Below are 25,112 nucleotides of genomic sequence, written 5' to 3' on the forward strand. Positions count from 1 at the left end.
GACTAATTCTAACCATCACTACACCATGCATCTCAATTCTGCTAGTTGACAGGGATGCATTGGGCCTGACCGGGGTTGCTCGTGCAGTATTGGGCCATGTGCTTTCATTTACCTGACACCAGCGGCCCCCTTTAGCACCTGCCTGTCCTGGTATAGATCCGGCGGTGTCCCCATCCATCACGGCCAGACTTGGGGCCTTGGACGCGGCCATCTCGTTCGCCTGGAGCATGGGCCATGAAGCGATCTTTCTTCACCCCGGCGCCAACTAATCTCGATTAAGAAGTTCAATCACAGTTCACTCTCCTTCTATCTATCTAGCCCCATGCCTGACGAAAGCCGCCCCTGCAGCTGCTGAATGATGTCCACCCCGATGCTGTCTGCCTCGACTAATCCTAGTACCCTCGGATGGATCCCACCTGCCGCTCGTGGGCTAGACCTTGGGAAAGCTGCACCGTGCTCACTCGATTAGATTAATCCCCCGCTGACATCTCAATCATGATAACAGTAAGCCCGGACGGTTACAATGGTCTTGCTCGAAACCCGTGTCAGGCTGTCAGCACCTAGTGTTGAATATCTCTCCATGCAAGGCTCCTGCTTGCCCCGTCAAACACTTGCCCACTGGTAAGGTGGATTCCTGACGGTTCCCTGTCTATACCGTGGTCTACTATATGCACATCCTTTTGCCACATCTGGACTAGCTATTCTGGCATGGTTCAATGATAGAGTACTGAGTAGAGGCCTAGGCATGACGGTAAGCCAGTCCCAACCGCTGGATCCCAACATGCTCGGGCTGAACCTGCCCCATGGCACACAGCCTGGGCGTCCATGTCCCATGCAGATGACTGGACCCCACGGCTAAAGTGCGTCGTGCATACATTACAGTAAAACACGGTTATAAGCAACACCTTATATAAGCAATCCTCCATTACAAGCAACCGAACACCGTGTCTGAATTGCTACACTATACAAAATTGCTTCATCCTCCATTACTAGCAAATTGCTAAATTCCTGATCTTCTCCCATACAAAATTGCTTATATTAGATGCTCAAAATAGTTAATTTGGACATCATTATTCGAAAACCCATACTAGAATAGACTACTAAAACATATAAAATAGATTTTTTTTATTATTTATATTATTTATAAGTCTCATCTGATCTTATTTTTATTAAATTACTTGAAATTATATATAATTCATGGATTTGTTCTTTCTCTGTATCCCGTACTCTCGGTAATTTATATATTTTGATATTATCCCTGATCACGCATTGATATATAGAGATACTAAGTAAAAAACTAGCTGAAAGCCACAACACATGGATAATTTGGTAGTAATTATAAGGGTGAATATGTTGAGATAGTGTGAAGAGTATATCTTATTTACGAGAGTCAAACGTAGGATCTATTTTCTTAAAGTATTGTTATTAACTATCCTATTCTCTACCTGTGAATAGTTAAAGTATTTGCAGGCAGCCTGTGGGTCATGTAATAATATTAACTAAGCCTTATAATAAAACTGCTATTAGTATAAATATTTTTTATAATAATCTAATTATAAGAGTTATAAGAATTTAAATTTTTATAATTATTTTTTTTCTGCGAGGCCTTGGTCCCCAAAGCTGTAAGTATTAATAATAATTATAATATTTATTTATTTAGGATATTTTTTATAAGACTAATAATTTATACTGCTATTTATAAGGATTGATAATTATTAAAATTCCTGCTTATAAATTTTTGTAAGAAAAATTAAATAAAAAAAAATTATCTGCTTTTTCTATCTTATAATACTTTTATAAAAGCTTTCTTATTATTTCCCGCGAAGTCTTATTATAAAATATTATTATAATATTTTATCTTATCTTATATACTGCTTACTCTTTTTTAATATTTTCTGTAAATATATTTCTTATAATAATTTTTCTTATAAGTCTCTTTTAGTAAGGCTTTCTGTAAGATATATAGAATATTATTTTTTATTTATAAAATCTTATAATTTATTACAGAATCTCAGGCTCCTCGTAGAATATTTTTTAAAATTTAATATGTATTGATAGTAAATCTATTTTAAAATATAAATTAAAATTTAAGACTCAGGATTTCTAGTAGAATTTTATATAGATTTTTTTTATTCAGGATTTAATCTTTTTTTTTTATAATTCTTTTTTTTTTATAATTCTTTTTTTTTTTTTATAATTCTTTTTTTTTCCGCCCCCCCCTCCCCTGTGAAAATATTTGTATATAATTTCTTTTCTTATATTTTATAGTAATTGGCTGCTTGCCTGACAGATATAATATATTTTATTATATTTTATAGTAGCTAGCTAGTTTATTAGATATAATATATCTTATTATATACCGCGGTAGCCAGCTAGTCTAATAAATATAATATTTTTTTATTTTTTATAATATTATATTAACATCCCTCTCTTGCGCAATTTAATAAAAATACTTGTTATTTTTATTATATATAATTATTATCTATTCTCTTCCTCTCTCTATAAAAAAAAAAGTAAATAATTCTTTTACAGGTGGTTATTATATCTCATATAATATAATATTCTTATATAAAACTTGCTTTTTTATTATATATTAATATATTATTACTGCTGCTACTACTGAACAGGCCTGTCTTATAATTATTATTATAATTTTATTTTCTATTAACTTATTTTTATTATCTGTAGCTTTTTTTTCTAATCTTTTTTTTATAATAAGCTTTCTCTTATAAAATTAACTAGATTTATAGTTAATAATAATAGTTATCTACTATTATTATTATTATTAATATAGTTTCTTCTTTACCCGCGGCTTCTATATCTTTTATTATAATAAATTATTTTATTCCTACAGATATCTATATATATATATATAAGTACTGACTTATTACAGTTTATATTTCTTATAGATATGTCTAGTACTATCTAATTTTCTATAATACTTATTATTTATAATTCTTATAAAAATAGAATTTATAAAGAGTAATATATTTTAATTAATATATTAATAATTTTTATTATAAGAAATCTTTATATTTACAGGCCACTTCTGTTTTCTATAAATATTTTTAAAGTAATTTAAAATTAGCCAGTCCTGTTAGTAATAGAATTTATAAATTAATTATTATATTAATTTATAAAGCTGTCTGTGAAGTTCTGGTTTATTAAATATTTTATAATATATTTAATTATTTTATTTAGTCTTCCTTCCTGGAAAATACAGGAACTACTTTCTAGTTATAAATATTATTAAATAATAGTACTTATTTTTTATTTTATATTTTTTATTAAATAAACTTTATAAAAGTAGTTAAAGAAGTATATCTAGTTTTATAAAATTATTCTTATAATTTAAGCTAGGGTGTGTTCTTCATCCAATAAAAAATATAATATATATTATAAAAATTAGAGCAGTACCCTGGCTTTTACAGTATATATTAATAATAATTATAATTAGAAATATAATAATTATCTTTATACTGGTTACCAGGTATACTTATTTTAATAATAATTAAGATAAGTATATTATAAAGCTAATATAGTCTGCTTCTAGTTTTATAATATAAATTTTATTTATATATAATATAGAAATATCCAGTAATTAAAATTTATAAAAAATTAAATAATTATTTTCTTTTTATTCTTACAGTGTAATCTTTGTTATTTTTTTTATTTTAATAATAAAGATTATCCCCCGGCTATAAATTTCTTATATAATTATAGATAATATAGATTTATAGCAGATTTCTATATATTATTTTTATTAAAATATTCTTTTTATTTAATTAAGATTTTTATAATCTAGTTTTATTTTTACAAGGTAAGTAATATCTCTGGATAATACTTATAAGATTTCTTTTATAAATAAAAATATTTCTGTAAATTTATCTTATTTATTTTATAGTATTTACAGAGTAATAAAATATAAAATATATTATAAATTTAGATACCTGCGGGTAATTTAAGTCTATAAATTTATATATTTATTTTTTCTTATATATAATATAATTCTTTATTCTATGGGTCTAGTTTCTTACTAATCTGCTTTTATAGAAGATATTTTACAGATAATTAAATTATTTAATTTACTATAAAATTCTTGAACTATTTTATATAATTATAATACTTTTTTTATTTTTTATAAATAGAAATCAGATTTTTCTTAATTCTCTTATAAATATTCTTAATTTTTTTAAATCTTACAGAGATATTTATCTTCTCTTAAATCTTTTTATAAAAATCTAGTTTAATTATTCACAAGTACTCCGTAAAAATAATATAGAATAGTATCTTTTTAATTAAGATCTGTAAGGAATTATTATATATAAATTTTATAAATAATAAAAGATTAATCTAATTATTTTATTTAAAATTTATATAGTTTTGCAAGTATTATTTAAGAATATTATTTAAATATTTTATTTAACTGTCTATTTACAGGTAGTAAATTATATTTAATCTTTATTTTATTATAAGAATATATATAAAATCTAACTAGAATTCTTTTATAAATATATTATTTTAATTTATAATAATCTTTACAGGTATTTTATATAATCAGAAAATCTCTTTTAAAAAAATTCTTATAAAATTCTCTTCTATAAGACTTTTTTATAAGAAAATAAAATAAATTATTTTATTATATTTATCTATTATTACTAAAATGCTATCAAAGATCTTTTATAAATTCTTTATAATATTAGTACTTATAGATAAATTAATAATAAAATTTATTATAATTTTCTTTTATAGCTTTACAAGTATTAAAAATAATTCTAATAAATTTTATTATTTTTTATAAATTATTTTTTCTTTTTAGCAGACTTTACAGGCCTTATAATATACTTGTATAAAGTTTCTAATTTCTATTTATTAAAATCTTTATAAAACTAATATTATTATTTTTCTACTTATAAAATATCCTGTAATAAAATTATTATATAATTTTATAAATATCTATAATTTTAATTTTTATTTATCTAGAATATATAGCTTTCTTAATTTTTAGAAAAGATTTTTATAATCTTTCTATCTAGTAAGCTTATCTGCTTTTTTATCTTTTATAAATTTAAAATTTATAGAATTTTTTAATCTTTTATAAATTCTCTAGGCTTGTTTATCTTAGATTAGTATTTATAATATTTTTTTAAATAATTTTATAAATAGATTTTTATAATAAAATATTTTTATAAAAATAGTTTTTTTTATTATTTTTTTCTTTATGAGTTGTTTTTAATTCAGAATATTTTTATAAATTAAAATCTGTCTGATTATTATAAAATCTTTTTTTTATATTATATTCTTAATAAATTAGAGAGTTATTATAATATTACTTCTTTTAACTTCTTATAATCTTCCATAGATATCTCTCTTTTATAATTTAATTATTATAATAAAATATCTACAGAATTTTGAGTCCCTGGGCAGTGTATAATATAGAATCTAAATATTATAAAATATTATATTTAATATATTTATTTTTATAAAAGTTTTTTATTAATCACAAAGTATTTTAATATTTTATAATTTATTATAATTTTTATTATAAGATCTGCTCTTTCTAGCTAATATTTTTATTTTTTAAAAAACTTAATTATCATGAGTAATTTTTAATCTAAAATTCTGTAATTTTATTCTACCATAATTATTTTTTATAAATAAAATATAACTAGTATTTACTGACTATTCTTATCTTTCTATAATAATATTCTACTAATTATAAATATTAATATATCTATTTTAATATATACTTACTTTTCTTTCTGGAAATAAGCTGTAATAATATTTTTTATAAATATATTCTTTAATTTATAAAAACTCTTACAGATTTCTTTTATTAAAAAATTAAAAATTAAAATTTTCTTTTCTCTCTTTTACAGGACTTCTTAGTTAAGTCAGTAAGTAGACTAGATATTTATAAGTATTTTTATATAAATTAATAATACTAATTTATAAAATCTATAAATTATAAAATCTTTTTTATATTCTATGGCTCAGGCTACTTATAAATTATTTAAATTTATTTTAATTTTATCTGTATATCTTCACAGCTAATAATAAAATTTAAAAAATTAATCTCTGGCTTTATAAAGTAGTATTTACTTTATTTTATATATAAATCTATTTTTTCTAAAATTTATAATATCTTACGGATCTGCTTTTTATATATATCCAGATCTTGCAAGTATATTATAATATTATTTAAATAAATAATAATAAAATAATCTAAATATTTTATAAATAATAAATTTATAAAGTCCTGGAATCCCGTAGGAGTATTAATTAATCTAAAAAATATAATTATATATTTAAATAATTTATATTTTATATAAAATACTATTTTTTACTTATAATCTTTTATAATCCTTATTCTGTGGTAGGTTTTATAAAAATTAAATTAAATAAATTATAATATTCCTGCAAGATATTTAATACACTTATTAATTTATAATAGAAAGTACTTGTTCTTAATAATTTACTTATTTAATTTATAATAATTAATATATATTTACAGGCTTTTATTTTTTTTCTTTATAAATAAAACTGGAATATTTATAGATAATTTAAAGCTTTAGATCTATTTTTTTATAAAATACTTTTATAAATATTTCTACAGTATTTTCTATTCCATGGGAGATATCTTATAAATTAAACCTGTTTTAAATTTATATTTTTCTATAAAATTAATTTCTAGATTAATTCCTGGTTATAAGAAGAAACATAACATAATTTTCTTTTTTATAAATATTTTTTAAAATTTTTATAATTACTTAGATAGTTCCTTTTTCTAATCCTTATAAATATCTTAAATTATTATAATATATACTTATTTTATTTTCTTTTCTTTTATAAAGAACTCTTCTACAGATACTTAATAAATCTAGACTATTTAAATTTTATAAAATCTTAGATAATAGCAGTTGAATTCTATAATAAATTTTATAATATATATTTAAAATATTTCTAGTATAATCTCCTTTATATCAGATATTATGATTATAATATTCTGGTATTTTTTATAATTATTCTTAGTATCTTTAAGATTTATTACAAATATAACTATTCTTTCTAAATAAATATTACTTTTATTTATAGATTTTATAAATATTTTTACAGATACTGGGCCCTATTCTATAATCTTTATAAATATTATTAAAATTAGGTTTATTTCTGCTCTTGTATTTATTAATATTTTTATTTTATAGAGTATATTAAAATCTTTTCTTATAAATGGTCTTCCATGTATTCATAAACTAAGATATATTATAAATAATACTTTTCTTAATAACTCTTATTTTATATAAGTAATTAATCATTTCTCTGCAGCCAGTTTTCTTTTATATATACAGTATTCTGCTGCAAAGTAGTCTTGCTTTTTATATTTAAAGTAAGTAATAATTCTAGAAACTATTACAGATTTTGTTGGAAGGCCAGGGTGGCACTAAGCCTAAAGGGGAAGATGGTCTAGTACCACTAGGCCTAAATAAGATATTAACTCTTCTAAAGTAAAAGAAGTAGGTCTGGCAATATAAAATATAATTATATAATTCTTATATAATTAAGTCAGGTGATACTAGTCCCAAATAAAAAACTAAATATTAGAATAATAAAAATAAATATAATTAATAAATTAGTTAAAGGAAAGCAAACCATCTTCCTAAATAAAAAATAAGTAAATTCTAAGATAAGAAATAAATTAGAATAGCTTGACTTACTTAAAAAAAATTAACTAAAAATAAAAAAACTTTATTTATATTTAATTTACTGATAATCTAGATTATGAGTGAATTATTAATATTTAATCATTAAATAAAGAAAATAAAGTCAAAAGCAGGATATATAATAATAAATAATCAAAATAATAATCATGATATTAAGAAATATAAAAATTTATATATAAAAGAATCTAGTCTATATTCTTCTTTTTAAGCTGGAAACTCTATATAATTTATATAGAGAATACAGCTAATCTAGATTTTTCTGGATTTATTAATATTTGATAATTCAATAAAAATTAAATTAATAATAAAATAAATTTATTAATTAATATACTCTTCCAGGTTTGCATTCATACAAAACTATTAATTTAGTTAATTTATATTATTTAATTCTATTTGAATTAAATATTTGATATTTTTTATATTTAGATATTAAATGAATTTTTGGAATTTTTAACTAGTAAGTTACTTAGTAAGTTTATTAACTAGTATCTAATTAGTTAAGACCCATTTTATTTCGATTTTATTTATATTAATTTATTATTCTTAACTAATTTTTATAAATATCAATATGTTTGAGTTTTGAATGATAAAATAAATTATTATTTATTAGATTTTATATTATTTATATATTATTAAAAATAATGCAAACTAGTTGTTCAGGATTAAATTTAATAGTTTAAAAGATTCAGATTTACTAGAGAAATTATTTACTGGCTTGAATAAGAGATAAAAATTCAGCTTTTATAATAAATAATATTATTGTTTTTAGCTTTTAAAATATCCAGTTAATTAGCTTATTAAAAAGTTTACTTATATAAGCTTCTGAGCTTATTTTATTTATATTATTTATAAATACTATATTACTGGCTATTTAAAAAATTAGATTTATTTACTTATTTTATAATATTTAATTATTTAAATATTTAATACAAAGATATTTTAATCTATAAAAATAAGAAATTACATGATTTGCAGTATTTTAATATTTTAAAAATAGATTTAATAAATATTTATTTAATATTTATACTGTTTTTATAATATCTGGTCTTGATATTATGACTATATATAATAAAAAACTAATTTTTTACTGATATAATTTAATTTAATAAGGATTTGCATGAATATTTACTTTATTTATTTATTTTTAAATATTTATAATATATAGTATTTTTAGTGGTTTTTACTTAATTATATTAAATCAATGATTAATCTTTTTAATATAAGCTGTTTAAGATATCCATAATTTTTAATATTTACAGTTCTGAAAAATATTAATATTTAAGAATTTTGTTGCGTCACCTATTTTCTTTATATTATATATATAAATCAGTTTATTTTTAAAATTCTTAAATATTTTTTGATTTTTTTAATAAAAAATGATGATTATATCATTAATAAAAATAATTAATATTAGATAATTATTTATAAAAATACAAGGATCTTTATTCACTAGTTATAATTCTAGCTTAATTAAGATTTTTTTAATTATTTATTACTAGAGTAAAAGTAACTTTTATAATCTATATAAAGTCTTAAATAATTTAAGTACCTTTCCCTTGGCAGTAAAACCAGGAGGGAATAATATATAAATTTCTTTATATAATTAATTATTTAGAAAGGCATTTATTATATCTAGTTAATATATTTCAAGATTAAATATTATAATTAATATAAATATTATTCTTAAGATTCTAAACCCTAGGATTAGAGCCTTAGTTTTTTTTTAAAAAAATATTAATTAAAGATCTTCCTGTATATAAATACAGGCTTTAAACTTTAATAAATTTATATTTTTATTAAATTTATATATAAAGATCTATTTTAATAGAAGAATTTATTAATTTTTAACTTTTTCTACTAGAATAGAAATCCATGTTTGTATTATTTATAATTATTAATATTTAATTTTTACAGTTTCAGTAAATTAATATTAAAATAAATATTTTTATAATTCTCTCTAATTAGCTGGAGAAGATGGAAGGTCATATTTTTATAATTTTAATATTTTATATATAATTTCAGTTAAAAATACTTGTAAAAATAGTAAAATTTATTTAATTTATTTTATTTAATTTATTTATATTAAAAAGTTACAGGCTTGTTTTAATAGTCTAGAATTAAATAATTCTAATTAATTTTATTTTCCAATAATTTAGTCATGTAATTCATGAAATTTTAATAAAAAATCTATATTATTAATAAAAATAATAAATAAAATTAATAATAGAATTAATAGTTAATTATCTAAAATTTAATCAGTTTAATTAATTTAGTTAGTTTAATTATTTTTATCATTTTCATTACTTTCATTATTTTTATTATTTTTTTTATTAAAAATTCTTGAATTATTTTCTTCTATAAAAAATTAGTTAGTTTCAGGAATTCTTGAATTTTTATTGATAAATTTAATAATTTTATTTAATTCTTTTTAATTTAAGGCTTCAGAAGGATTTAGTCCTAAGTTTTTTTTATAAAATTTATTAATTTTTACAGGTGAATAATTATATAGTAAATTTTTATTAAAAATATAATCTCTTACTTGAATTATCTTTTATTTAATAAAAACCTATATTCTCTATATATTAGAGATAGTATAACCAATAAAATAACTAATTAAAATCTTTAGATTTAACTTACTAAAACAGGGTAGCTTAATAATTCTTATATAAGTTTTTATACTATACTACTTTAGATTAGCTAAATCAGGCTTTTTATATAAAAAGATAAATAGATTTTTAAAATATTTATATAATTTACTATATAAGATTTCCCAGTTATTTACTTTATTTAATATTTTATTTAATATATATATTACTGCTTCAGCTGCTTCAGGCCATAAAAAATAGAATAATTTTAAATTAATTATTAAAATATATATTTTATATATAATTAGGACTCCTGCTCTTTTTATAAATATATTTTATTTAGATTAATTTTCAGGGCTCTAAATAGCTTAAAGCCCTGATTTTTTATAAAATATAAAATAATTAAATAAATTAGAATTATTATCTGAGTAAAAATAACAAGAATTTATTTTAAATTATATTTATATAAATTATATTATTTATTTTAATAATTAATATATATTTAATTTATTTACAAGTATTTATCCAAAGTAATATTTAGTAAATAAATCATAAATATAATTTATATATTATTTATTTTTGATTCCTGGGGGCATGTATATAAGATCCCAGTATAAATAATTAAATAATATTTAGCTTATTTATATTAATCTGTAAAATATTTATTTATTTATATTTATTATACAGTAAGTTTTATAAAGATTAAATTTACCTGTTTTAGATGGAGCATTCAAGTAAATATTTATAAATAATTTTTTAATATTTTTAATAATTTCTTTATCAGGATGGCCCATTCATTAATACTATAAAAAAACAGATTCTTTTAATTAAATTAAATTTATACTATTTATATAATTTAATATAAATTTACATGATTTATCATTATGATTTTGATTAATTTAATAACTTTGGTTAATTTAATGATTTTAATCATATAAATAATTATTTTCATGATTTTCTTTATAATTTTAATTATTTAAATCATCAATTTTTATATCAATTTTTAAATGAAATATTTGATAATTTTACTTGTTTTATTATATTTATTCTTATTTTATTAATAAGATACTATTTTGTTCATTAATTTTGCATATTTAATAGTTTTTATATATTTTAAAGATATTTTTATATAAATTCAGATAAATATTATCTTCCTTAGCCCTACCAGCAGAGATTATATTTAAATAAAAGTAGGGTATATAAGCCATATTTTTCAATTTAAATTTGATTAGTTTATTTCTAATACAAAAAGTAAGTCTGATATAAACAATTCTAAATTTATAGACTTTTATATCTATATTATTAATTAAAATAATAATTTCATTATTTGTAAGCATATAATCAATGAATTATTATAAATTATTGTAAATATATATATCAAACCCTATATTAAAGATCCAGATATTTTTTATATTTGCTTTATTTATTTGGTTTATAAAGATTTATAAAATTATAAAACTAAATAAATCATTAAAATTTTTATCAGAATCATTATTTTTATTAAATTTTTACTTTACTTTTTTAAATATATATTAAAATTTATCATTTTCACATGCTTTTTTAAATTTTTTAATAATTTCTGGATCTGGTTTCCAGTATTTAAATTATTTTATTTTATTTATATAAGAATATTTACTAAAAAAGTAGATCCTATTATTTAGTTCTGATTTATAAGAATATTTTGGTTTATTTACCAATTTTAAATAATTTATTAAATTTATTAAATTTACTGAGTAATCTAAATCAGATTAATTTTTAAAAATTATATTCATTATTTTTGATTAAAATTTTAATTTTATTTGATAGTTTCAGTAAAATTCTCTGGTTCTATAAATCATCTCATAGAAATCAGGAATTTACTCAGAATTTTTATTTAATTCAGTAATTTTTTTAAACCATATTATTAAGAATATTGGTAAAAGCATTAAAATTAACTCTAAAAAATCATATTATATATATAATAATTATTAAACCTCTGATATTTATATTTATTTATATTTTATATATAAATTTTCTTATACAGAGATATGGATCTCCAAACTAGAATAAAATAAGATTTATAATAAATAATATTTTTTAATTAATTTATATTTTCTTATTTCTGTAGTAAGAGCTAGTTTATTTTATAGAATTCTTAAAATTTCATATGCACTGTTTACATTCAAAACTAATTATTTATAAAAATAAGACAGTAAATTATATATAATTAATAATATAACTAATAAGCCAGTAGAAATCATATAATATTCTTTAAAAGATATCTTATAATCTTATATATAATCACGGTAAATTTCATATTCTTCTGTTAATAAATCAAGTAATATTTATATTATTTACTTAATTTATTATATTTTTAATTCATTTGGTTATTTTAATATATTTAACTGGTTTAATTAATCAGAATTAATATATTTTTATATTTATTTTAATTTAGTAAGAATTTTTATATTTTTAATCCATACTAGCCAATCACATAAGATGATTAGTTAATTAATAAGCTTACTTAATTCTATTATTTTGATTAGTAATTAATATAAATTAATTAAACTTATCAGAAATATTAAATATAATTAAATAGATCTCTTTATAAAAATATACCAGGCTTATAATCATTGAAAGACTAGGGTAATACTAAATCTAAAAAAAAGATAGTCTAGTATTACTAGACTTAAATAAGGTATTAACTCTCCTAAAGTAAAAGAAGTGGGTCTAGTAATATAAAATATAATTATATAATTCTTATATAATTAAATCAGATAATACTAGTCCTAAATAAAAAACTAAATATTAGAATAATAAAAATAAATATAATTAATAAACTAGTTAAAGAAAAGTAAATTATTTTTCTAAATAAAAAATAAGTAGATCCCAAGATAGAAAATAAATTAAAATAACTTAACTTACTTAGGAAGAGTTAATCAAAGATAAAAAAATTTTATTTATATTTAATTTACTGATAATCTAGATTATGAATAAATTAATAATATTCAATTATTAAATAAAAAAATAGAGTTTAAAGCAGGGTATATAGTAATAAATAATCAGAATAATAATCATGATATCAAGAAATATAAGAATTTATATATAAAAGAATCTAGCCTATATTCTTCCTTTTAGGCTGGAAACTCTATATAATTTGTATAGAGAATATAGCTAATCTGGATTTTTCTGGATTTATTAACATTTAATAATTCAATAAGAATTAAATTAGTAATAAGATAGGTTTACCAGCCGACAGATTTAATTACTGATATTTATAAAATAGTATTTTAATTTTTCTCTTTTCATAGATAATAGTTCCGCGGCTTCCCTTCTTATAAGATATATTTATAAAATTATTTTATTCTATTTATAAGAAGTAATAATTATTTTTTTTATAAATAATTAGACTTCTTGCCCTGCCAGCTGAGACTTAGTTATATTCTTATAAAAAATATAACTAAATTTTGTTTATTTATAAAGAACTTTAGCTATTTACAGATCTTATATTTTATAATTATAAAAAATAATTTAAAAAATAAATAAAATTATATTATATCTAGTTCCTGAACCTTATAACTAAGTTTTATTTTTATTTTTTTTATTATTAAAAATATATAAAATCCTTTTTTCTCTTATAAGATATAGCTTTAAGGATTCATAACTAAGCTTTTTATTTTTTATTATTAAAATCTCTCAGTTAAATTTCTAGAAATTTACAGAGATTTTTTTATTTATAATTATAATAAATGCTCGCGGTTTCTCCTTTCTAAAAATTATTAAGAATATAATTTAAATATATTATTATAATATATATTCTCTATTTTTTATTTTAGTTATTTATTTCCGCGGTTGATTCCTACTAAGTAATAAATAATTAATAAATAATATAGTTATAAGTACTGTAATATTTATTATCTTATAAAAAACAGATATAGATATCAGAGTATTTAAAATTTATAATAAAATTTTCAGAATTACTCAGATCCCTGCAGGTTCTTTTAAATCTTACAGTAATTTCTAGTTTTAACTCTAGGTTTATAATCTATTTAAATAAATTAAACTATTTACAAAGATTATTTAAGAAAATTTATACTTTTCTAGATTCTTCTATAATTATTTCTGTATTAGTCTTATAGACTAGTAAATTAAAGAATTTAAAAAACTCTTTACAGGTACAGTTTCTAGTATTTTATATAAATATAATTTAATAGACTATCTCACAGGGTTTAAATAACAAGGTTATAAGAATAAATATATTAAGATAGTATAAAGAGTATATCTTATTTATAAAAGTTAAATATAGGGTCTATTTTCTTAAAATATTATTATTAACTATCCTATTCTCTACCTGTAAATAGTTAAAGTATTTACAGGCAGCCCATGAGTCATGTGATAATACTAACCAAGCCTTGCAATGGGACTGCTATCAGTATAGACATTCCTCGCGATAGTCTAATCACAAGGGTTATAAGGATTTAGATCCTTACAGTAATTTAATATTTATATATTCACTAGCATATCAGAAATATAATATTCCTACAAAAAAAGTTAATAAAATGATATTCGTAGCTACTTTAGGTAGAATATTCAATATAGGCAAGACCTCGATATAAGCAATTTAGGGGCGTGTCTCATATAATTGCTTATAACCGTGTTTTACTGTAATATATTAAAAGGCAACACACGCGCCTCAGCACTGGTGTCCCGCCGCCCATGAGGATTATGTCAGCTCAAATTAGCGTCGCGTGTCAGGAAGGGAAAGGACGAGGCAGAAGAATGCCGTGACTACGGACTTCTCCGATCAGCTTCGTCTCCATCTATCATCGAATTCCTTGGTTAAAAAGTAATTTATCCTCACCAATGACACATCTCACTCAGTATTGGAAAAGGGTGATAACAGACCGAGGCATCCTTCGAGGGACACCAACTCCCTCCGTATCTAAATGGACACCGGACAATGAACTAGTCGCCACGGCCGTCTTTTTGGGCCGCCGGCGCATCCTTCAGCACTAAGCACAGGAATCGATCGATCCACAGGCCCAATAAGCTCTGCAGTCCGAGGCTAAGTCCCCAACTTGGTTTTCTCGCCTCAATAAGCATGGTTATTGAGCTTACTCTATCTTCGGAGAGACAAACGGAACTTGTCCGGTTGCCTCATTTGCAAGCGAAGGGGTCGAGTTTGAACCACGCCCGCTGAACTTGATACAGCGCTGCCTGCAGTAGAGTATCCACGACTGAGAAGCCATGAGAAGGGCTGAGCTGGATCAAACCACCGATTTGCACAGCGCGGGCAAGAGAGACCAATTAGGACGAAATGTATCAATCATCGCCCGCGCAAAAGCAGGGGGCGGGCTTGACGCCCATGCATACAGGGCACCTGTCACAATCTCCGACCCCAACTCCAGGCTGAGTGGGAGGGGCCGGCGACGCTTTCGAACGTCCAACGCAGACCACACACACACACACACACTCACTCAACCCCCCTCCCTCAAAAAAAAAAAAAAAAAAAAAAAAAAAATTAATAAATAAAACTGCAGGTTATATTTCCAATCGAACTAATCCTCCCGTCCACAGCCTCACGGAATGTGTCGACAAGTAATCCGATGCGTCCACTTTCACGCACAGAGAGCCAGGTTCCTGACCTCCGAGTATACGCGGGCCAGAACCACGTGGGGTGGCCCCCAATGCTTCAGCCATTCCAATTCCTTCCCACCCCTTAGCCCTACGGAGCACGGCTTCCAGTGTCTTATTAAGGCAAGTAGGGAGTAGTTATTGCGGAAATGTCACTGATTGGCAGGCTCGGCCTCGTCCATGAACTCCAAACCCGGACTCCGTTGAACATTCCGTTTCAAGCAAGAAAGCACGTCCCACCCCGCAATCCTGCGAGACGTTAACCCTTCCTCATTAACTAGGGAAATGTTGCCAAGATAGGACAAAGTATGTGAGCCCCAAAAGCCGAAGTTTGACACCCAAAAAACCATGGGCTAAGGTGAGGCTCTCCGGTGATAGGGTCTCAGCTCAGCTGGGATCCGCAGTTTGTGCCTCGAAATAAGGCACAGGCAGGATCTTTGAAACGCCTCCTGGTTACAGCATTCTACCAATCAGGTGTCAATGTTGCTCTACGGGGTCGTATTCAGCACATCCTTTTCAAAGCCCGATGCATGCTAAATTGAATAGTTGGGATTGAATGGGGAATCTTAAATTTGGGACCGTTCATCACAAATCTGAGGCATAAGTAAGTATAAGTCGGCTCGAATTTGAAAATTTTCTCACGAATGATTGGTGGTATTCCAGTGAATAGTTACTTCCCAAGTGACAAACGAACTATGCAATATGGCTTGCTCCAAGCAAATGCAAAGTCTAGATTCCAAAAGTCCAATGCCCGTGCTTGGGAATCAGAAACGAAAAGAAAAAGAAGGTTTAAATAGCTCCTGTGACGGATGGCCAATCAATCTGCAGCGGACTTGATTCCGCGGGTGATTTGTTAGGAGGGAAAAGTATAAGTGTATAAAGAGGAATAAGCAAGTATACTTTAGTTGGAATAATCAATCAGGGATAGGAAGAAAATTGGGGCAGTGGGAGTGTCTCATGATCGCGACTTATTTGTGATGTGTATCATTAGTAGTTTTAAAGGTTCTTTGGTGTATATTTTTGTGCCCAGGGGAATGATTAGTTCGGAGATCGCTACATCCGATCATTGAAAAGGAAAATATACATTCCGTATACGAGGTAGGTTCTTATGATTTGAACTGTATTACTTACCTCCATTAATCCTAAGCTCCATCGTACATCAAAGATATAGTAAATGTAGATCGGAAAAGTAGCTACAATTGCAATGGAATACTCACAGACCCACACTATCAAGAAACCCATACAGTAGAATCATAGACTTACTCTTTTTTACAGTCACTATGAGGATAAAACACCAAAGATCCCTCCCTACTACTCAATTACTGTCTAGTACTATATCCAGCCAAGTGACACAAATAGTAATCTGAAAACCACTACACCACCATAATAGTCTACACATACTACAACACATCAAAGAAAAGAAACATACAAATATACACAAGCATCGATCCATCTCTAGTCTGTATTATTATATTAGATACAGCTTGACAATAATACTGCCAGACATGGAACTATCCATTCCATCCCCTGCATCAATTTAGTTTCCAAAAATATCATCCACCGACACTACCTATCCAACAATATATCAATATCCAGTTTACTACTATACTAAATATATATATACAACTACTTATATATACCCTGCGCAAATCACCGCAGGATCGGATCGTCCCCAAGTACCAACCAACCAACTACTTACTTAAATACCCCCACCTACCTACCTACTTACCAAATATTATACTAATAGTAGTATATGACCAGTCCACAAAACAAATAAATATTGTGTGTGTGTGCACTACTCCACCAGAGCAGATGAAAGGCCATAGCTTATGTTAGTTGTACTCTCGTAGAAAGTCATCGAATCCTTTTTCTTTCATAAGAATTTTTGAGTGAGTGGGGTGTCGGGCGTTCGTAAGTGTTTTCGAAGGATCGATTGCTGGGGTGGCGGTGCGAAACAACTACTAGGTTTCCTACTTACGAGGATCGTATATCATACAGAGTATGTACTTAAGGTTTAGGGATTGCATCCTGATGTGTTTTGGGTATATTTCGTTGCTGCCTATCTACTACTTGTAGTTTCATTGTTGATTGGTTTGGGTGTGTGGGTTGGAATGGGTGGCTGTGTGTTTCGGGGCGTTTACTGTAGGCAGAAAGGAGTAGATCCTACGTAGGATCTATTTTTGTGTGTAGATATTTGGTTGGAGTTCATCATGTTGCGTAGTATGTACAATAGGGGAAAATATACGACATTTTCCTGTTTCAGTTTTTGATTGCCATTCACTCATCCTCTTCTTCAACGTCATCATCATCCACATCTTCGTCGTCTTCATCTTCGTCATCGTTATCCTCGAATTCCACCCCCAGGTTACCCGTGATATCCCAACGGTCGCCCTTGGCAGCCTCGCTGACATACTTGACGAACTTCAGGGTGCCGCTGTCCCGCAACACAATGCTGAGTCGGTTCCATCCGGCGGCAGTGCTGAAGAGAATGCCGTCATCGTCATCGTCGGCGCCTGCGGACCGGTAGATCGCTGCATCGCCCTCATCCTCGTCGTCGCCGGCCATGTAGATCTCGTATCCACCCACCGAAGGCTCCTCGGCGTCGCCGTTGGCGACGGCTCCTTCATCCTTCTTCTTCTTCGTCGGCTTGACCGCCTTCTTCTGCTGCTCCTCCGATGAGCCCTCGCCCATCTCCTGATCCTGATCCTGATCCTCCTCCTCTTCCTCGTCGTCGTCCTCCTTCTCCCAGCCCGGAGTGGGCGTCAAGCAAAGCGACAGCTCCAAACGGGGCTGTTCTCCATCATAGCCACTGGCCAGGGTGTAATCCTGGCCTCTGCGGAAGCGACGCGCCAGGTAGTCGTAGCTGGTAATACGGTCCGCACCGGTGATCAGAGCGAGCCACTTGCGGAATGCCCGGGAAGGGAAAAGGTCGTCGAGGAGTTCCTGGATCGGAGATTTCTGGTCCTGGGTCGCGGTGCCATGTTGCTGGAACAGGTAGCGCTGCTTGTGGGGAGGACGGGCGACCGTCCATCCGGTCTCGGCGAGAATCTCGTCGGAGGAACTGGGCAGGCCCTTCTTCTCCTGCTCTTCAATGTAGGTCCGAACACGAGTCGCAAACTTCTCCGAAAGGAATCGTTCCAGACTGAGACACGACTCGTTAGAGAAGGTCTCGGACATTTCCTCGGCGATGTCGGGGGTGAGGTAGGATGGGGCGATGTATTGGATCAGGAAGGCGAGGTCGGATTCGGTGAATTCGGGCGTGGGCTCCTCTTCCACCTTCGCCTTGCCCTTGCCTTTACCTCCTTCCTCGGGTTGTTGCTCGTCCTCGTTCTCGCAGTCGACGGTCTTGGGCTGGGGGAGGTCGTAGATGTCGCCGCGGCCCTGGAGCTGGGCCAGACTACTGCGCTCAGCGAGCTTCTCTTCCAGACCGGCTTCGTAGCCGTCTTCGCCTTCCTGCGGGATGTGGAACCAGCCGCTGATGGCCATGCGCACGCGCTTCTTGGACTTGTCTTCGTTGTCTTTCGGGTGGTAGACTTCTTCGACGTCGTGGAAACTCTCTCCGGGCTGGACGGTGAAGAAGCTCAGCTGGTTGAACGCGGGAGGAATGCTGAGGGAGTAGTCTGGGCTGGGAATCAGGACGTCGTCGCCGTTGGCATCCTTCTTGGTTGTCGTGGGGTACAGACGCAGTGCGCCACCCCATTCGGCCTGCCAGGGTTGGTCGGGGTCGGTGAGGTAGAGAATGTAGGACAGACGTCGGCTTCCGATGACATCGTCGTGGCAGAGCAAGTGGCAGCCCTCGTTGTAGACGTTGATGGCCATGTCGGTTTTTTGTCCGCTGAGCTTTCCAGAGCCGGTGACCTTAGAGAGGAACTCACGGAAGCGGGCAGAGTACATGGCGTCGCGCAGCTTGAGGATGGAGGGCAATTTCGCAAGAGAGGCATCGTCGAGACCGTCCAGGTTGGCCAGGTCGCCGGATTGGAAAATCTTGTAGATATCGGTTTCCTTCTCGGTGAACTGCACCTGGGCCTGGATTTCGTCGCGGACGGCGCGCAAGAGGGAGGGCTCGATGAGGGGGTGGATGACACCATGCTTGTACCTTTAGACCTGGGGTTAGCATCGCTCATGTTATCTGCCAGTCAGGATGTATGATGGGCAGCATACGGAGCAGACTGGGCATATTGCTCGGTATAGTCCTTCAGAACCGACGGCTCGAACAAGCCGTCACGGAAGCGCGCAGCGGCTTCTTCGCTCGACAAAGCGCGCTTCTTGGACTCAGGCTGGTCTTTGCCGCCGAGGGACTCTCTTCCATCAGTCTTGCGCTTCATTGTGAGAAAAAGGGAAAGGAATGCGAGATTGAATCGACTCTGGAGAGGGTTCGATCGTAACGGAATGCGGATTTTGCCTTTAATTTTTCGAATAAATTTGGCGGTGAAAAATCTGCAGGCATCAATCAGGCCACCAGATCAGGCCATATGGTTTCCTAAAATAGACACCTTCACTAGAATAAATTCATTTAACTGTTTGTTTATTTACTTCCTTATTGTCTGCTGCTGAATAGAAATTCACTGGTTATTCATCGAGAGCTATACAAGAGTAGTCAATAACAATGAGTGTATTGTGGAGAAGCACCTTCCAACCAACAGCCATCAGCATGCCTTTCCCAGCCACCGACAGGCAAAGTGACTGGGGTTGATTGACTCCGCACTGGAGCCCCGATAATCGCCTTCGATAAGCGCATCCAGCACCTTCCATCGCTCTTCTGACTCAAGCATCGCTTCGTCCAACATGAACTGTCATTGACTGTCTCATACGAGCAGTATTCTTGACTTGTCACTTTCAGCAGACTTGCTTCTTGACCGTCACCGCTATTGCCGTTCCTTAAACCTCTCAGTTGCAGGCACAGACGTCATTCCCGTCGATCATCGCATCGATCCAGCCAGCAATCCGTTGGATCAGGTTATCCTTCTGTTCCTACCACGTATCATTCCTCAACAACCCCTCCGGTTCCTGCTCTCTTCAACTTTGCGCAATGCAGCCTTCGCAGGAGAACCAAAGCAACCAGCCTGATCGGCCAGGTACTCCGCCGCGCCCGCCTTACTCGCCCGTGACTCCTGTCTTTGCCCATCTTGTGCCTGTCACGAACGCCGCCGCGGGGAACGGTGCTCCTCACCCTATTGTTCCTCCTGCTGCGTCGCCCTCGCCAACCACAAGAGTACCCCCTTATGGTTCATCGGCGGACTTTACCCCGCCGGCTGCAGCCCCCGTGTTCGCGCCCGAGCCGGCCGCCGTCCCGATCTCGGAGAGCGAGAACCCAGATGCCATTGCTCTGCGATCCGCGATCTCTATCCTTCAGCTCCAGAAGCAGCAAAGCATGCGGGATATCCAGACGCTAGAAAAGTTCAAGAAGGCCGCGGCAGAGGATCCAGAAGGGTTCGCCCGCGAACTGGCAGCGGGAAATCTGTCGGCGAAGGATACAGGGGCTTTCATCAACTTCACTCATGACAAAGACTCGGAGGATGAGGATGTAGAGAGTCCGAAGAGAGGCGTTTATGCTGGGCTGGGGACCCTGCCCACGCCGCAGAATGTTGTCCGCATGCCTCCCATCAACTGGAACAAGTACCAGATCGTGGGCGAACCGTTGGATAAGATGCACGAGGAGCAGCGGAGGCGGCCATCTTCTGGCGAATCCAGACGCGACGATAGTGCTCAACGAGCACCAGAGCATGTGTTAGCTTCGCCGTATCGACCTCTAGTAGACAAGCTAGAGAGTCCGGGAAAGGCCAAGGGCACCAACAGAAACAAGAAGACTTGATAATCAGTGATTATTGGAAAAGCTAGTTACAAGAACCGTCCAGTGAACCGTCAAGCTTTGGTACATGAGTGGACATTCATCTTACGATGTAAGTCAAAGAGACAGACTCAGAGGGTACGTCAGCCGCCTACTGACATGTGCTGGCAAAACTGATGGTGTGACAGGGAATAGCTACCACAACAGAATCTCATGCGCAAACACCTGAGGTTCACCCATCGCCTTTCGAAGTCTGTCATGAGCTGTCAAAATTCTGTCCCAAGGGGTAGCCTCATTTTCCTGGTTTTCCTTGCCATCACCCATCACTTGCGCGGACTCCTTGGCCGCCTTCTGCAGACCAAGATTCCTCTGGTACATGTTATGGAGCGCCTTCTTTCTCAGATTCTCACGTCCATAGTGCCTCACGATCACATTAGCACGCATGAATCTGCTCATCTCATGGCTCTTCAACCACGCCTGCGCCTTGGGACAATGGCCCTTGGTTTTCCAGAGGATGCTTGCGATGACGTCGTAAGAAAGAGGAGGATTCTTATCAGTGATTCCATTTGGGGGGAACTCCGAGGATGCAGCTTCTTGGTCCACCTACTGCCCGTCAATGATTCGCCCTTCACAACCGATTCCACATCCAGGTCCTATCTTACCTCATCACGTTGCCAAACCTCGATCACCTGTGGATAGCTCGGCCGTGGCCCAAATGGCTTAGAGAGCTGTTGTTCCCTCACGGTCCAGTAGTTCTTCCACAGTGCGTTTCCCTGCCGTTCCAGCCACTCATCCTTCTCTTTGCGTCTCTTCTCAATGTAAGCGGCCATGGCGGGATCGACTTTGGAAATGCTGTCAGCCGTGATGGGTCCGCCCCCAGGGACGCTGCCAGCAGTAGTGGGTTCAACTTTAGGCACGCTGTCAGAAATACTAGGATCGGCCTCAGGCACACTGCCAACATCACCCGTGCTGGGATCCAGCTCATCATCCGCCTTGCGTTTTCTGCTCTCCATGTTGAAATCAAGCTGTATCTGATATGAAGACTTAGCAAACTTTGTAATGAAAACCGAAGATGAAGATAAGTAAAAAATACCTAGCAAATGTAAAATGCTATAAAGTCAACAGCGAGGACCAACCACGAACATCACTAAACGATGATGTAGTAGTAGCAGTAAGCGTGATCGCATGGCTAAACCGGCCAATTACAAAAATCTCTTGTATAAATCTCACGTTGCGAGGGCAAGGCCCCATCCCCAGCGCGCGGTGAATTGAAGTTTCACTAAAGAAGGCAAGCGAGCGAGCGAGCGAGCGAGTTCATGAAACAAAAGTGCGTGAAGTGAGTGTGGCGGAGTATGCTATCCAGTTCACCTCGAGCTCACTGTGTTGCTTGAGGTTTTGTGATTTATGTTACTGAGAATAGGGTTAGGGAATGGGGTTTCAGTGTTTAGATTTACCTTGGAGGAGATAGAATATCAGAGAATGTTATAAGAACACTACGAGGTGACTATTATTTGTATTGGGTATGCTCGCTTCAATGTAGGTTGGTGGAGATAGTATAGTAACTTGGGAAAAAGGTGATGTGAGACAGCTATGAAGGAATTAGAGGCTCTTTGCCATTCTCTTCCTCTCACCCACAAGTATCTTGAAGTCCCTGGTAATATAAGTTCATCGCTTATAGTAGTATTTTCTTAGCTATTGCCTTTCTAGGGGCATGTCTCACATCTAGTATTTCTCATCGGCTGTAGTCAGCCTTGTAGATTCAATATAAGTCAACCTGGTAGTAACTCCAGTCTCTAAGAGAATTAGTAAATACCACCATTCCCATCCTCCCATCTTCTATACAATGTCTTAGTATAAACCATCTATATATCCACCACACATGCAAAAGTATATCACAACTTCGCCCCCTTCCTCCCCTCCCAAACCTCCACACTCTTCCTCCCAACATCCTCCATCTCGCCCTTCCTCTCCTCCACCCGCTCCCTCCACTCCAAATTCCCCGAATGATCATCCACCACCCCCAACAACCTCCGATACATCTCCTCCTTCATCACCCCGTAAATCTCCGTCTTGGGCATCAACACCAACTTCCTCTCCTTCACGAACTTCACCGTCTCCTCCACACCCCCGAGACCATCCACAATGCCCACGCGCAGCGCCTCCGGCCCAGGGAACCTCTTCGCCTCGAGCACAACATCCCGACACACATTCGGCGTCAACTTCTCCCGGAAGACATGCATCATGGGCGCTTGCAACGGCACCCCGAATTCGAGCTCGTTGATGCATAGAAAGCCCTTACTCGGGTTCTGGATCCGGTAGTCGTGGTACATGGCGAGCATGAAGCCGCCGGCGAAGGCGTGGCCGTTTAGGAGGGAGATGGTGGGCATGGGGTAGCTGTATTCCATAGTAAATATATATATACATTAGTACGGTTCATGTTTGTTTAGTGGTAAGATTAAAGAACATACGTTAACAGTCGACGGAATAACTTCCACAGCCATTTATCCAAAAACCCCTCTGTGGTTTGCGCAAGTTCGAGATCTAGTCCATTGCTGTAGAATTTGGGAATCCCGCTGGTGGTGATTAAAACACCCTTTTGGTAGCGGTGTTCGATGATGTCGAGGGCCAGGAGAAAGGTGTCGATAAAGGTCGGGGTGAGACGGTTATCTGGGGGTGAGGTGAAAGTGAGGAGGTAGATTGTCGGCTGGTCGGGGGATGGGTTGGTGCAGGTGATGGAGCCGGAGGTGGAAGGAATGGGGAGGGTGAAGAGCGGAGATGTGGTGGTGGACATGGTGGTAGTACAGTAAGCAAGGGCTGTTGCTTGTTACTCGTTGGTGACAGTATACGTGTGTAACATGAAGCGGGGATGGTAGAGAAGATGGAATGAATGGTGGTCTTGTATACTTTTAAGGGTTATTTGTGATCAGTAATCGTTAAATTGTATTGTTTGCTAAATCCGGGGAAGATTAGAATAAGGAGGGAGTGATTCCCGCGGTATCACATGCGCTTGAAGTAAGGTTCCGGATTGAATTTATTGCATGTGGATTATGTTCTTGTCAAGATTGTATACTTGTGCTGAGGGGAGTATGTGTATATATTTGCTTTTTTGGGTAGCTCTCATCTGACCGTGATGATGATCCCATGCAAGTAGTCGTTAGTCATAGTAGTTAAATTCTAACGGCGTAAGCTCCATCCATCACAGCTGCATCCGTCGCCCCCGCATACCCTCATCACCTCTCCATTGACCAGCTACTGTGAAGCATCCTTTTCGCTGTATACCAGATTTGACATTATTGATCCCACTGACCGCTTCCATGATAGAATAACAGCTCTATTGGGCTGATCCTGCAGTTCCATCACGTACCCTCCAACAAGCAAGATGGGTATATGACAGCTAACGGCCAA

General features: G+C 31.6%; 4 protein-coding genes across 4 annotated transcripts; 1 reads left to right on the top strand and 3 right to left on the bottom strand.

Moving 5' to 3' along the window:
* Positions 1-18,196: 18,196 nt before the first annotated feature.
* On the bottom strand, positions 18,197-20,244 carry AKAW2_60378A (oxidative DNA demethylase; the record flags this gene model as incomplete). Its single annotated transcript, XM_041692497.1, has 2 exons — positions 18,197-20,015; positions 20,081-20,244. The coding sequence occupies 2 exons, from the start codon at positions 20,242-20,244 to the stop codon at positions 18,197-18,199; spliced, it is 1,983 nt and encodes a 660-aa protein (XP_041545876.1).
* Positions 20,245-20,948: 704 nt separating this feature from the next.
* On the top strand, positions 20,949-21,731 carry AKAW2_60379S (uncharacterized protein; the record flags this gene model as incomplete). Its single annotated transcript, XM_041692498.1, has 1 exon — positions 20,949-21,731. The coding sequence occupies one exon, from the start codon at positions 20,949-20,951 to the stop codon at positions 21,729-21,731; it is 783 nt and encodes a 260-aa protein (XP_041545877.1).
* Positions 21,732-21,902: 171 nt separating this feature from the next.
* Positions 21,903-22,720, bottom strand: AKAW2_60380A (uncharacterized protein; the record flags this gene model as incomplete). Its single annotated transcript, XM_041692499.1, has 2 exons — positions 21,903-22,310; positions 22,370-22,720. The coding sequence occupies 2 exons, from the start codon at positions 22,718-22,720 to the stop codon at positions 21,903-21,905; spliced, it is 759 nt and encodes a 252-aa protein (XP_041545878.1).
* Positions 22,721-23,599: 879 nt separating this feature from the next.
* AKAW2_60381A (enoyl-CoA hydratase/isomerase family protein) lies at positions 23,600-24,498 on the bottom strand (the record flags this gene model as incomplete). The annotated part of the gene is made up of 2 exons (XM_041692500.1): positions 23,600-24,101; positions 24,176-24,498. 2 exons carry the CDS (start codon positions 24,496-24,498, stop codon positions 23,600-23,602), a joined length of 825 nt encoding a protein of 274 aa, XP_041545879.1.
* Between the last annotated feature and the right edge of the window lie 614 nt (positions 24,499-25,112).

Source organism: Aspergillus luchuensis, chromosome 6 (genome assembly GCF_016861625.1).
Source record: "Aspergillus luchuensis IFO 4308 DNA, chromosome 6, nearly complete sequence".
Classification (NCBI taxonomy): domain Eukaryota; kingdom Fungi; phylum Ascomycota; class Eurotiomycetes; order Eurotiales; family Aspergillaceae; genus Aspergillus; species Aspergillus luchuensis.